We start from the raw sequence: 13,909 nt of genomic DNA, 5'->3' as shown, positions 1-13,909 counted from the left end.
TAAACAATATTTTTGAATTAGAAAAAGGAGCAATTTGGAGGCTCAGAAGTTACTTGAATAGACATTCTGTTCCTGGACAAAACCAAGAAATCTCAATACAAGTAATTTTTCTGTCAATGTCACATACTCACTAATTTTTAGTTAAATTGATAAGCAAAGTTCTGCAGGACTTTTATTTATGTTTTTTTTTTAATCAATTAGAGAGCTCCCACTACCAAAGGATCACTATATATTGAGAGCACCTGATTTGAATAAGAAAGAAAACATTCAATAACACATGAATAATAAAATACTTCATAAGTATTTATAGAATAAAAGCATTAGACATTGTGCATTTGAATTATGAATCTTTTGTTATATTGGAAGGAAAAAACAACTAAAATATATTTCGGAGGTCAAAAAGATGTACATTGACTCATATGTAATATTGACTTTTAAAACTATGATTTGGTATTACTGTATCTGGCACCTTTTTCGTATACAAAGATATCCTTGGGCCAGCTTTCCTCCTACAGACTGGACACTGTTAAAAAATCACCCAATTATGAAAAACAACAATTAGCATGCAAGTAATATTTTATTACAGATCGGCATAGTTAAGGCTGAAATGACCTACTAAGTCCTATAAAAGGCCAGCAGAGCTAACTTCCATGGATGGTGTCTTTTGACCTTGCTCCTCTCTGAGAAAGGGTCGTTTGGTGCTGTCGCCATGTCTTTTCGACTTTCTAGTGGATCCAGGCGGCTCTGCTCTCCAGCTGGCAGTGGTCGGCTAACTGGTGGAAGGACAGGCTTCAGGGCTGGAAATGCATGCGGTGGGTTGGGAGCAGGAAGCAGCTTCTCTGGCCCTCTTGGAAGCGTTTCTTCTAGAGGAAGTTTCTCTCATGGTGGTGGAGGGTTGGGAAGTGGTGTCTGTACTGGTTTTCTTGAAAATGAGCATGGCCTCCTCCCTGGGAATGAAAAGGTGGCACTGCAGAACCTGAATGACCGCCTGGCATCCTATCTGGACCACGTGCGGACTCTGGAGGAGGCCAACGCTGACCTCGAGCAGAAAATCAAGGGCTGGTATGAGAAATATGGGCCTGGTTCTGGCCGACAACTTGCTTATGACTGTAGTAAATATTTCTCAGTCACTGAAGATCTCAAAAGGCAGGTAAGAAAGATGCATACTACAGGCTTTGGGTGTGCATAACCTTAAAAACGAAGAGTTGATTCATTGGAAAAGACTCTGATGCTGGGAGGGATTGGGGACAGGAGTAAAAGGGGATGACAGAGGATGAGATGGCTGGATGGCATCACCGACTCAATGGACGTGAGTCTGTGTGAACTCTGAGAGATGGTGATGGACAGGGAGGCCTGGCGAGCTATGATTCATGGGGTCGCAAAGAGTCAGACACGACTGAGCAACTGAACTGAACTGAACTGAACCTTAAAAAAAAAAAAAAGATGTAATAGAAAACATGCTTAGCAAATTTGTGTGAATTTGCTAACTCTACATTCCCAGTGCTTGGCACACTGCCTGGCAATAAGAATTTGCAGAATTAATTGATGAAAGAGAAATTTTTTCCAAACAGATAGAATTGCTTCCTTGATCTTTTATTACCTCATACTTTTTGATGAAGAGTAATAAAACTGTCTGTGATTGGAAAAGTTTACATTTGGCTCTTAAACTCTGGAGAAAATCCAGATTTCTTTAAAATAGGAAAAAATGATACTAAAATAAATGTTTTATGGATTAAGAAGATAAGAATCACAATGAGATCTGGAATCTCCCTTGACTTTTGGACCTAACATTTTGCACCATCTATCCTATTTAGATTATTTCTGTGACTACCTGTAATGCCAGCATTGCTCTACAAAATGAAAATGCCAGACTGACTGCTGATGACTTCAGGCTGAAGTAGGTAAACATAAAGTAATTAATAATAATAAGTAAAAATACTACATTGGAGTAAAGAACACAACTTTTGCTTTAAAAACCAACATGGTTTTATAAAGTCAGACTAGATCACTGAAGAGATTAAATGTGCCCTGATATGAAGCTAGCATAAATTTTATTTTTTTAACTTTTTAAAAACTTTTTTATATTATATTGGAGTATCACCAGTTAACAATGCTGTGATAGTTTCAGGTGGACAGCAAAGGGACTCAGCCATACATATACATGTATCCATCTCCCTCAAACTTCCCATCCAGGCTGCCACATAACACTGAGCAGAGTTCCCTGTGCTATACAGTAGGTTCTTATTGGTTATCCATTTTAAATATAGTGGTATGTATATGTCGATCCCACACTCCCTAACTATCCCTTCCTCCCATCATTCCCCCCTGACAACCATAAGTTTGTTCTCTAAGTAGGTGAATCTGTTTCTGTTTTGTAAATAAGTTCATTTGTAACATTCTTTTTCAGATTCCACATATGAGGATGGCATACAATATTTCTCCTTCTCTGCCTAACTTACTTTACTCAAGATGATAATCTCTAGGTCTATCCATGTTGCTGCAAATGGCCTTATTTCATTCTTTTTAATGGCTGTATAATATTCCATCATATATATGTACCACATCTTCTTTATCTATTTCTCTGCTATGGACATTTAGGTTAAAGCTAGCATAAATTTTAAAGAGTACTTTTCTTCTACTGTTAAGCACATGGGATGCCAAAAGTCAACTCTGAAGAAACAGCTCCAAAATAATATTCATAAATCAATAGGTGTTCCAAAGTGTTTCATCATTTTGCTATCATCATCTGCTTCAGGGGTATGTACTGAACATCGGTATCCTTTAGTATATGAAACGTCTAGAAAAGTCATGCTTTGCACCTACCTATGATTATAGTTCTCAAGCATTTTAATAACCTTCCAGGTATGAAAATGAGCTTGCTGTGAACCAGAGTGTTGAGGCTGACATCAACGGTCTTCACAGAGTTATGGAGGAGCTGACTCTTTGTACAAGTGACCTGGAGATACAATGTGAAGCACTCAGTGAGGAACTGACATGCCTCAAAAAAAATCACCAGGAGGTAAGGAACCCTGGCTTCCTGTGGTATCTGATGCCCTTCCTCAAGTCCACTGTGGATCTCAATCAAAAGTCTACCTTGAACAGATTTGTGATTGCCAGGAGGGAAGGGGGAGAAGGCAGGGATGGGCTGGGAGTTTGAGATTAGCAGAGGCAAACTATTATATACAGGAGAGATAAACAGCAAAGTCCTACTGTATATAGCACAGGCAACAATATTCAATACCTTGTGATAAACCATAATGGAAAAGAATATGAAAAAGAATCTGTAGGTATGTACGTATAACTGAGTTACTTTGTTGTATAGAAGAAATTAACTTAACATTGTAAATCAACTCGTGTGTGTGTGTGTGTGTGTGTGTGTGTGTGTGAGCTCAGTCATGGCTGACTTTTTGCGACCCCATGGACTATAGCCTGCCAGGCTCCTCTGTCCATGGAATTTTCCAGGCGAGAATACTGAAGGCAATTGCCATTTCCCTCTCCAGGGATCTTCCTGTGCCAGGGATCAAACCCATGTTTCTTACATCTCCTGCACTGGCAGACAGGTTCTTTACCACTAGCGCCACCTGGGAAGCCCAAAATCAACTATACTTTAATCATTTTCTTTAAGTCTACCTTGATGATTAATACAGATAGCTTTTCCAGGAAATGAAAGTCATGCAGGGTGCGGCCGGGGGGAACGTGAATGTGGAGATAAATGCAGCCCCAGGAGTGGACCTCACTGTTCTGTTGAACAACATGAGGGCTGAGTACGAAGACTTGGCAGAACAGAACCGTGAAGATGCCGAGGCCTGGTTTAACGAGAAGGTACATGTAGCAAATCACAGGCCAAGGGTTTGTTCAGGAGACCACCAAGTGCGTCACTAACCTATCTGACAATTACGCTTCAGAGCACATCGCTGCATCAGCAGATTTCTGACGATGCGGGAGCTGCTACGGCAGCCAGAAATGAGCTGATGGAACTGAAGCGCAACCTGCAAACCTTGGAAATAGAACTTCAGTCCCTCATGGCCATGGTTCGTAGGCGTCATCTTGACTTGAATGTGTGTGTGTATTAAGTAAATACATACATATATATGTGTGTGTGTGTTGTTGTTGTTTAGTTGCTAAGTCATGTCTGACTCTTGCAACCCCATGGACTATAGCCCGCCAAACTCCTCTGTCCATGGGATTCTACAGGCAAGGATACTGGAGTGGGTTGCCATTTCCTTCTCCAAGGGATCTTCCCAACCCAGGGATCAAACCAGCATCTCCTGCATTGACAGGTGGATGCTTTACCACTGAGCCACCTGGGAACCCATATGTATATATGTATATATACTAACATATAACTGAATATATATAACTAATTATATTTCACTAAAATGTATTAAATAGACATGGACATATTATATATCAAGCATTTTTTCTATAAATATTACTTCTGATTCACCAATCCCAAAACTTGAAGAAGGAAAAACAAGAAGCTTTTTCAATGGAGAGCAAAAATTGTTTTAATTTGGCTAATGTTGATTTTCAAGGGGAAAGATTTAGCCCTTGTACAAAATATTTCTTTCCACCTTGAGAATGTTTTTAAAGCATGAACATGTGGTTTATCTGTTACACGTGCAAGCTGTGCTTTGTTCTTCTTTCAGAAACATTCCTACGAATGCTCCTTGGCTGAGACTGAAAGCAATTACTGCCATCAGCTCCAGCAAATCCAAGAGCAGATTGGTGCAACGGAGGACCAACTCCAGCAGATTCGGATGGAAACAGAAGGCCAGAAGCTTGAGCACGAAAGGCTTCTCGATGTCAAAATATTTTTAGAAAAAGAAATTGAAATGTATTGCAAACTAATAGATGGGGAAGGAAGGTAAATATCAACTTGTGAAAAACATGAATCACACATAGGCTGGGTTTTCTCAGTGTATGTGTAAACCAATACTGTATCCTAGAATTTCCTGCTCTGAAGAGCATCACTTAGCAATTTGTTACTGCATCTAAACGACATGAAAACAGGCAGCAAAACCCAATCTCTTAGTATGTAAAGTATCTATACCTAGTACTGTAGAGAACATTTAGATATGGAATACTGAGCAATGCCTAGACTCCAATCCAGGAGGAGAACTGCTTTCTGGGACTGAGCATTGGAGCATATCTCTTACAATAACACACTCTTGTGGCTTCACTGGTTAACCCCCCGTTGTGTTGTTGCTTAGTCACTAAGTCATGTCTGACTCTGAGACCCCATAAACTATAGCCCGCCAGGCTCCTCTGTCCATGGGATTTCCCAGGCAAGACTACTGGAGTGGGTTGCCATTTCCTTCTCCAGGGGATCTTGGAGATCTTGGAGATCTCATTTCCTTCAACTAATGTTGAAGCCATATTTGAAACTAGAACTTCAATTGAAACTAGCACTCCAAAACTTTTATTCCCCATTCATAGTTATTTATGAGCTCCCTAATGGTAGAAAACTGCAGTAATTTTCTTTTCTCTTCACAGAAAAAGCAAGTCCACATATTGCAAATCAGAAGGGCGTGGGCCCAAAAATTCTGAAAATCAACTCAAAGGTATAAGAGGGTTGTTTTTTTTTAACTTGGAATAACTCTTTTAAACTCCAGCAGTTGTATTAAATAAGTCACTTATCTGGAAACTAAGTAAAACTGTATATAAATTTAGTTCTAGTGAATGAAAGGATAAGGTATCAGCTCTTAACATTCATATTTCATGTTCCTGTAGAACAGATGTGGTCAACTTATGAAATTACTGAAATGGGAAATCAATTCCCCCAACATTTTTCTTACTTATAACCTATTATTTCCCCAGTTTCAATGTTTTTCTAGAAAAGCAACTTTATTTTAAACCACAAAAACAGGGCAAGTTGGTATTTAAAACAAGACATTACTTGCTCCAGGCCTATACCTGCCTGATACTTCTTAATGCATGTTTCACTTATGTTTTCAAACACCCATTGTTCTAAAAGATAACAAAGATAGTCTTAGGCCTTGCTAAGCACAGGTATTGAGTATTACATCTCAATTTTCAGCAAACTCGCAAACACTGTTTGGGTTTTTTAATATTTTTATTTATTTATTTACTTGACCATGCTGGGTCTTAACTGCAGCATGTGGGATCTAGCTCCCTGACCAGGGATCAAATCCAGGCCCCCTGCATTGAGAGCAGCAGTCTTAGCCATTTTGACCACCAGGGAAGTTCTGCAAACTGTTTTATACGAGCATACCCATTGTGACTAAATACCTTTCCACCTGTTAAGAATGAGTACTAAGCTTGCATTTATTTTATTTTAGACTCAAAAGAAGAAGCTGTTGTCAAAACAGTGGTTGGGGAACTTGATCAGCTTGGCAGTGTCCTCTCACTAATGGTCCACTCGGTTGAAGAAAAATCCTCAAAAATAAGCAATATTACAATGGAGCAACGACTGCCTTCTAAAGTCCCTCAATGAGGGGAAATGCTCTTTAAAAAAAAAAAAAAAGTCTTCTTTTGTAAAATCCTATTGACCAAAACCCCAAGGAAACCATTCATTTCTGTTCTTCAAAATAAAAGGGTTAGAAGATGTTTTCCTTCTCTTCCCTTTCTCAGGTTCTTTGTATGTCATCCTTCCCAGGAATAGGAAAAAAAATCTTGCTCTGTCTCTGGTTTTTGCTCGCATTTGGTGGAATCTTTATTGCCTCTTCATTAACAAGTTTCTGTTCCAAGTGATTTTTGATAAATTCTGTGCTTTTGAATTTCCACAGTTGGTCTCAATGTCACAGTACTAAGGATATGCTAATAAAACTAAGTGCTTCACTTGTGGTCGTATTTACTCCAGTTCCTGACAGGATGAATTGCAAAGAATGCCAGTCCTAACCTCTGGTCCCAAATCTGTCCCTCATTAACTTTGTAAATGACTGGTTCTCTTTGAGTTTGAGCTGCTGTGGATGTAATAGAAAATGATACTGATTGAGCTTTAGACGGTAAAGCATCTGCATACAATGCGGGAGACCCGGGTTCAGATCCCTGGGTTGGGAAGATCCCCTGGAGAAGGAAATGGCAATCCACTCCAGGACTATTGCCTGGAAAATCCCATGGACAGAGGAGCCTGGTAGGCTACAGCCATGGGGTTGCAAAGAGTCTGACACGACTGAGCGACTTTACTTTCACTGTCTTTTCTTTAGAATGCAGGGGTGATCGGCTAATGTTAGTTTGTTACTCTCGATAGCTGTTTTCCATTTTGCACTTAGTTACTTATTGACTGGGGTGGTTCTCAATCTTACTCATATCCTCCTACACATAAGATCCTGCCTGATAGACTAACCAAGTTATTTCATACAGTGCAGCTGGGTCTAGACAGCAACAAAGTTCTAGGATATAAAAGTTTATTTCATATGAGTGATGAGGCAGAGAGCTCTGCAATAACCTAGATTTCCAATGTGAATGACAAAGGCTGTTTTGGCTTTTTTTTTGAGGAGGGAGGGGGAGGATTGGTTTGTTTGACTGCACTGTGTTAGTCGCAGCACATGGGATCCAGTTCCCTAATCAGGGATCAAACCCATGCCCCCTGCACTGGGAGCTTAGAGTCTTAGCCCCTGGATCACCAGGGAACTCTCTCACTAAAGGGTTTTAACCAAATGGTATATACACCATGTGGAATTTAAAGTGTCTCACATTCAGTTTAGTTCAGTCGCTCAGTCGTGTCTGACTCTTCGAGACCCCATGAATCGCAGCACGCCAGGCCTCCCTGTCCATCACCAACTCCCAGAGTTCACTCAGACTCACGTCCATCGAGTCAGTGATGCCATCCAGACATCTCATCCTCTGGCGTACCCTTCTCCTCCTGCCCCCAATCCCTCCCAGCATCAGAGTCTTTTCCAATGAGTCAACTCTTCACATGAGGTGGCCAAAGTACTGGAGCTTCAGCTTCAGCATCCTTCCCTCCAAAGAGATCCCAGGGCTGATCTCCTTCAGAATGGACTGGTTGGGTCTCCTTGCAGTCCAAGGGACTCTCAAGAGTCTTCTCCAACACCACAGTTCAAAAGCATCAATTCTTCAGCGCTCAGCCTTCTTCACAGTCCAACTCTCACATCCATACATGACCACTGGAAAAACCATAGCCTTGAGCAGACGGCCTTTGTCAGCAAAATAACGTCTTGCTTTTTAATAAGCTGTCTAGGTTTGTCATAATTTTCTTTCAAGGAACAAGCATCTTTTAATTTCATGGCTGCAGTCACCAACTGCAGTGATTTTGGAGCCCAAGAAAATGAAGTCTCTCACTGTTTCCATTGTTTTCCCATCTATTTGCCATGAAGTGATGGGACTGGATGCCATGATCTTAGTTTTCTGAATGTTGAGTTTTAAGCCAACTTTTTCCCTCTCCTCTTTCACTTTCATCAAGAGGCTCTTTAGTTCTTCTTCACTTTCTGCCATAAGGGTGGTGTCATCTGCATATCTGAGGTTATCATATTTCTCCCAGCAATCTTGATTCCAGCTTGTGCTTCATCCAGCCCAGCGTTTCTCATGATGTACTCTGCATATAAGTTAAATAAGCAGGGTGACAATATACAGCCTTGACGTACTCCTTTCCCAATTTGGAACCAGTCTGTTATTCAATATCCAGTTCTAAAACTTTCATTGGGCACTCTTAATTGTTAACTACCAAACCTTGTCCAGCATCCATCATCCAGACCTTGGCTAACAGAATATGTCCTAGACATTTCACCATCAGGCCCTTGGAAACAAATATTTTACAGAACAGGCTGAGAAGGTACTGCCTTGAAAAATCAGGACCAATGAGAGCTCATGGCCTCTGGAGTAAAACTCAGCATGGAGGAACCAGGCAGGATCTTCCTCCTCGGTCCTACAAGGACAGCAAAAACACAGACAGGCAAGATACAGTTTTGTGCTATATTAGAACTTTCTGAGAACATCTGAAAGGCCCTATTTTGTCTCTGATTCAGATATTTCAGATGTTCCCTGAGCCCCAAGGGCTGATGCAAGAGTCATAGTCTTGAATGTGACCAATTTGAGGCTACACCCAACCATGGTACAGCCAGAGTACTGCCATCTTCTTTCCGAAAACACACCATACTGAACATGTAGGTTCTTCTTCCTCCCCATACCCCATTTAAGAATGAAAAATGTATAAAACCAAAAAGATAGAAAAAAAATAAGAGAAGAAACAAAGGTGGATTTTTTTTTTTTTTTTGGAAGAAAGGAAGTGGCAGAAGAAGCCTCAATAACAACAACAAAATGCATGTTCCTGGAACTAGTCAACCTCATAAAATCCAAGAGAGATTCAAGGCTCAGAAGAACCAGGTTATGATGGAGGACTGGGCTGAAGGATGAAGCTGAGGGCACAGTGACTGACAGAGGAGGAAGTACCATGATACTAATGACACATACCCTTCAAGAGCCCTCATTAGCACAAGGGCACAAAGGGGGCCCTAGAATTAGGTTTATATGGCCACTTTTTGTAAAATTTGCAAAACTAAAATAATTTACCCCAATTGGTGAAATCTGCTGTCTGTTTCCATGCCAACGTCCCTTCCATCATCAGTTTCCCTCAGATCTGGTGGTGTTTGGATATCCACAAGCATTCTGAGGGCCATTCTAAGATAAAGGGACCATTGTTATTATCCAAATGTAACATCTGAGAGGGAGCAAAAGGTGCTGTTAATCAGGCGCACTAGTAGGCATGAGCTGATCTGTTGTAGGCATATGAATATAGAGTCACTTTAAGTGGAGAAAAAATTCAGTTGCACATGGTGGGATATATTTATGAGGTTTTCATCATTTCCATGGGTGGCTTCTAGCAGAATCCCGCTGCCCTGATGAGCTGACTCAAACGTGAATGCATTTCAGTTGTCTTATGCTAAGTGAAAGAAGTCAGACTTAGGGATACATACTGTATGATTCCATTCACATGACATTCTGGAATAGGCAAAACTATAGACATAGAAAATTGATCAGTGTTTTTCTGGAGCTGGGGCTGTGGGGATAGGCTGATGACAAAGGGGTACAAAGGAATTGGGGGATGAGTAACAGAACTTTCTATATCTTGATTGTAGTGAGTGTTACATGACTATGAATTTGTCAAAACTCATAGAGTATGCTTAAAGAATGAATTTTATTATACATACATTAAACCTCAACAAATCTGGCTAAAATGAACTAACAAAAAGCTTTAAGAATTCTACCTTAAAGAAAAATGAAAACATGTCTGGAATTATTAATAACAGCAAAAAGTAGGAAACAATCTGAAAGTTCCTATTATTTAGGAACTATCTTATTGATAGTGGTTAAACAAATTACTTAATATTAGGTTTGGCCCTGAGTAACAATAACAAAATAACATGACTTTACACAGATAGAAGTTTGTTTCTCTCATACATAAAAATTCAAAAGTAGGCTAATCAGGGCTGTGGATGGTAGCTTTGTGCCTCAGGGCATCCTCTGGGACCCATATTCCTTTCAGTTTTCCACTCTGCCATACCCAGGATATGGTGCCAGCTCACAGTCCAAGACGACCCTCCAACCCTCATACGCAGCCATCACACCCTGAACCAGGATGGAGGAAATGGAGAAGACAGGACAAAAGATGTTTGTCTGCTTTCTTTTAAAGTTTTCTAGAACTTGCCACATATACTGCTTACATTATCAGTTCAGTTCAGTTCAGTCACTCAGTCGTGTCCAACTCTTTGAGACCCCATGAATCGCAGCACACCAGGCCTCCCTGTCCATCATATCAGCTACTTAATTACATTGCCACAGCTGGCTGCAAAGAAAGCTAGAGATAGTAGTCTTTCTTGTGGCGAGCTATTGCCCAGCTAAAATTGAGGGTCAGCCAACGGTTTCATCCACATTGGGCACCCATCCATGCACTAAAGTATATTATGCAACGTGAACAAAACAAGTTACAGAACAACACATTTAACACTTAAGACTCACAGATAGCGTGTGTATTTTTACATGCTGTGTATGTGTGCAAATGAATAGAAATCCATTTGGAAGGGTGAAAACATCTGAATGGGTAAACTGCAGTTTCCTGAGAAAGCAGGGAAGACAAAAGAGAGGGGAAGGTAAGGAAGGACTTTAACATTTTATTCTATAGATACTGCTATGTTTGTTTCTATCAAGAATATTTTCCTGTTGTTTTATGGCAGAAACTAACACAACGTCAAAAAGCAATTATCCTCCAATTAAAAAAAAAAATCATATATTCATGCAGAGAGTAGAATGGTGTTGCCAGGGACTGGAGAATGGAGGAAAAAGGGTACATAATTTTACTTAAAAGATGAATTAATTCTGAGGATCTAATGTGTAGCATAATGACTAAAGTTAATTATACTGTTAATTATACTGAATACTTGAAATTTGCCAAGAGAGCAGATATTACATGTTCTCACCAAAAAGAAAAAAAAAGGTAACCATATGAGGTGATAAATGCATTTACTAACTTGATTGTGAGAATAATTTCTCACAATTGTAATACAATTCTGTAATACTGTATTACAATTTATGCATTACTGTTTTGTCAGTTGGTTCTCAATAAAACTGGGAAAATTAATAAATAAAAGCTGGGGGATGGGAATTTCCTGGAGATCCAATAGCTATGACTCCATGCTTCCATGATCAAAGGTCTAGGTTCAATTCCTGGTCAGGGAACTAAGATCCTGTGTACTGCACAACCAAAAAAATAAAATTTTTAAACTGGGGCGAGGGGAAACAGACTATAGTAAAGTCGATCAAACCCACTACACAGATATCAATTGCATTTCTTAGTACAATTTGTCCAGAAAGCATGATTTCTAAAAGATATCTTTAGCAATATTAGATAAGTATCTGGAAATAGTTCTTTAAAAAGGATGCAAAAGCATATTATGAAGAAATCTGTACCTTTTCACTGAAGAACATTAAGGAAGACCTAAATAAATGGAAAGAACATTCAACTTTTTGGATAAACATACACAATATCACAGAGATGTCAATTTTCTTCAAATAGCTTTATGGATTCCAAGCAAATTTGGGCTATTATTGTATTTGAGAATCAGGCTTTAAATTTTATATGAAAGAACAATACAGAAGGAATATTTGACTTGATGGCAAATAAGAACAAAGGAATACTTGCCTTACCAGATACCAAGTTATATTATGGAGCAATGGTAACCAAAACGGTATGTTTCTGCACCAGACCAAAAAATAGTAACAGGTGAATCCCCACCTAAACAAAGCTTTATTGAGGACTTTGATTTCCTGACTTATTGAGGCACTGGACAGTTTCTTTATGACAATATGGCATGGCATTGCAGGGAGAGGGTGACACTATTCTGCACACAGTGCTGAAATCATTATCCATATTGGAAAAGTGAAATTTGATTATATACCACAGAATATACAAAAATTATTCCAAACTACCAAAGCCTTAAATGTGAAAGGCAAAATGTTTCGAGTATATTACCGGAAGACACTTTTATGACATCGTAGAGTTAATCACTTCCTTAAGTTAGATAAAATAATCACAATCGAAAAATGAAGAGTGATGTGTGCGTGTGTGTGCTTAGTCACTCCATCATGTCCAACTCTTAATTCAACCTATTTAAAAATAAGACGATAATGAGTCAATATCCAGAATATAAAACAAACTCCTACAACTTAACCAAAAAAAAAAAAAAAATCCAGCATGGTATTTTAAGTGGGCAAGGACTTAAGTAGACATTTCTCCAGAGAAGATATGTAAATGGCCAACAAGGACATGAAAAGCTGCCCAACATCACTAATCATTAGGGAAATGCAAATCAAAATTACAATGAGATACCACCTGATAAGGTTACTATCAAAAAAAGGAAATAACAAATGTTTGTGATGATGTGGAGAAATTAAAATCCTTGTGCACTATGTATGGAAATATAAAATAGTGCAGCACTATGGAAAATAGTACAGTATTTCTTCAAAAAATTAAAAATAAAATTTCCATATGATCTAGTAATTCTACTTTGGGGTATGTTTCCATGAAAAGGGTACGCAAAGACTGGAACAGATATGTATATATCCATGTTCATAGTTGCATTATACACTATCTAAAATAGCTAAAAAGTGGATGTAACCCAAGTGGCCACTGACTGATGAATGGATAAACAAAATACATGCAATGGAACATTATTCAGGCTTAGAAAGAGAGGAAAATCTGATACATGCTGTCACGTGGATGAACTCTGAAGACATTTTGCTAAGTGAAACAAGCCAGTCACAAAAGGACAAATAATGTAGGATTCTACTTATCACAAGTGTCAGAACAATGACTGGCACACAGTAGGTTCTAAATGAATGAAGGAATTACCCATATTTTCACAACAGCCTCACATAATAAATATTCATGGAAATTTTGTCCATAGGCCAATTTCCAGATTTTTTTCCCCCAAATTGACATAATATTTAGAGTTTTCAATGAATATGTGGGAATCCACATCTAGAAAGTAGCTTACTGATGACTTTCACCTAAGCGAAACCACCACGAAGTAGAAACAGGTGAAATATTTCTTTCCAGATTTTTGCTTCAAATTTTGCAAGGTCAGGAAATAAGTTAATGTCCTTCCAAACTCCCACAACCCATAACAGCAATTAGGGGTGTGTTCCTAATTACCAAAATGGATGTGAGAAGACAACTATACCCAGACATAAGTACATGTCAACAAAACACCCTGCATGTCAGCCAAAATGGAAATTAACTTCCTACCAGAAACAGCAGCAACAGTTGAGGAGAAAAGTCAGTGGTTGAAGATCCAAGCTGTGGAAATAATGATTGCTGTCCTGTCCTCTATTTATGTGGAAAGAACTGTAAAAACAGAAGCAGTAAAAGTCTCAGAAACATCAAAATCTACCTTGGCCTAACAGCCCAAAACCATGACGCCAGATTTTTATT

At 39.1% G+C, this 13,909-nt stretch overlaps 1 protein-coding gene and 1 long non-coding RNA gene across 3 annotated transcripts in view; one reads left to right on the top strand and one right to left on the bottom strand.

Annotated features, from left to right (window-relative positions):
* The first annotated feature begins 328 nt into the window (after positions 1 to 328).
* Positions 329 to 6,457, top strand: LOC133231599 (keratin, type I cytoskeletal 26). The gene is made up of 8 exons (XM_061389960.1): positions 329 to 1,150; positions 1,815 to 1,897; positions 2,863 to 3,019; positions 3,661 to 3,822; positions 3,906 to 4,031; positions 4,650 to 4,867; positions 5,497 to 5,564; positions 6,303 to 6,457. The coding sequence occupies exons 1-8, from the start codon at positions 710 to 712 to the stop codon at positions 6,455 to 6,457; spliced, it is 1,410 nt and encodes a 469-aa protein (XP_061245944.1). The 5' UTR covers positions 329 to 709.
* Positions 6,458 to 10,293: 3,836 nt separating this feature from the next.
* LOC133232388 (uncharacterized) overlaps positions 10,294 to 13,909 on the bottom strand; it is a 50,838-nt gene continuing 47,222 nt past the window's right edge. The window contains exons 4-6 of one of the 2 annotated variants that reach the window (XR_009731381.1): positions 13,724 to 13,822; positions 11,887 to 11,914; positions 10,294 to 11,035 (exon numbers count right to left, since the gene is read on the bottom strand). This is a non-coding gene — a long non-coding RNA (uncharacterized LOC133232388). Of the gene's footprint in view, positions 11,915 to 13,723; positions 13,823 to 13,909 lie in introns of both variants that reach the window. The other variant, XR_009731380.1, reaches the window with a different exon arrangement.

Source organism: Bos javanicus, chromosome 19 (genome assembly GCF_032452875.1).
Source record: "Bos javanicus breed banteng chromosome 19, ARS-OSU_banteng_1.0, whole genome shotgun sequence".
Lineage (NCBI taxonomy): Eukaryota > Metazoa > Chordata > Mammalia > Artiodactyla > Bovidae > Bos > Bos javanicus.
Note: the sequence above shows the minus strand (reverse complement) of the source record. Positions and strands in the feature narration are given on the sequence as shown.

Coding starts and splice junctions, on each gene's coding strand:
- LOC133231599 (XM_061389960.1), top strand. CDS start 710: ATGTCTTTTCGACTTTCTAGTGGATCCAGGCGGCTCTGCTCTCCAGCT. Junction 1,151..1,814: donor CTGAAGATCTCAAAAGGCAG/GTAAGAAAGATG, acceptor TATCCTATTTAG/ATTATTTCTGTGACTACCTG. Junction 4,032..4,649: donor TTCAGTCCCTCATGGCCATG/GTTCGTAGGCGT, acceptor TTCTTCTTTCAG/AAACATTCCTACGAATGCTC.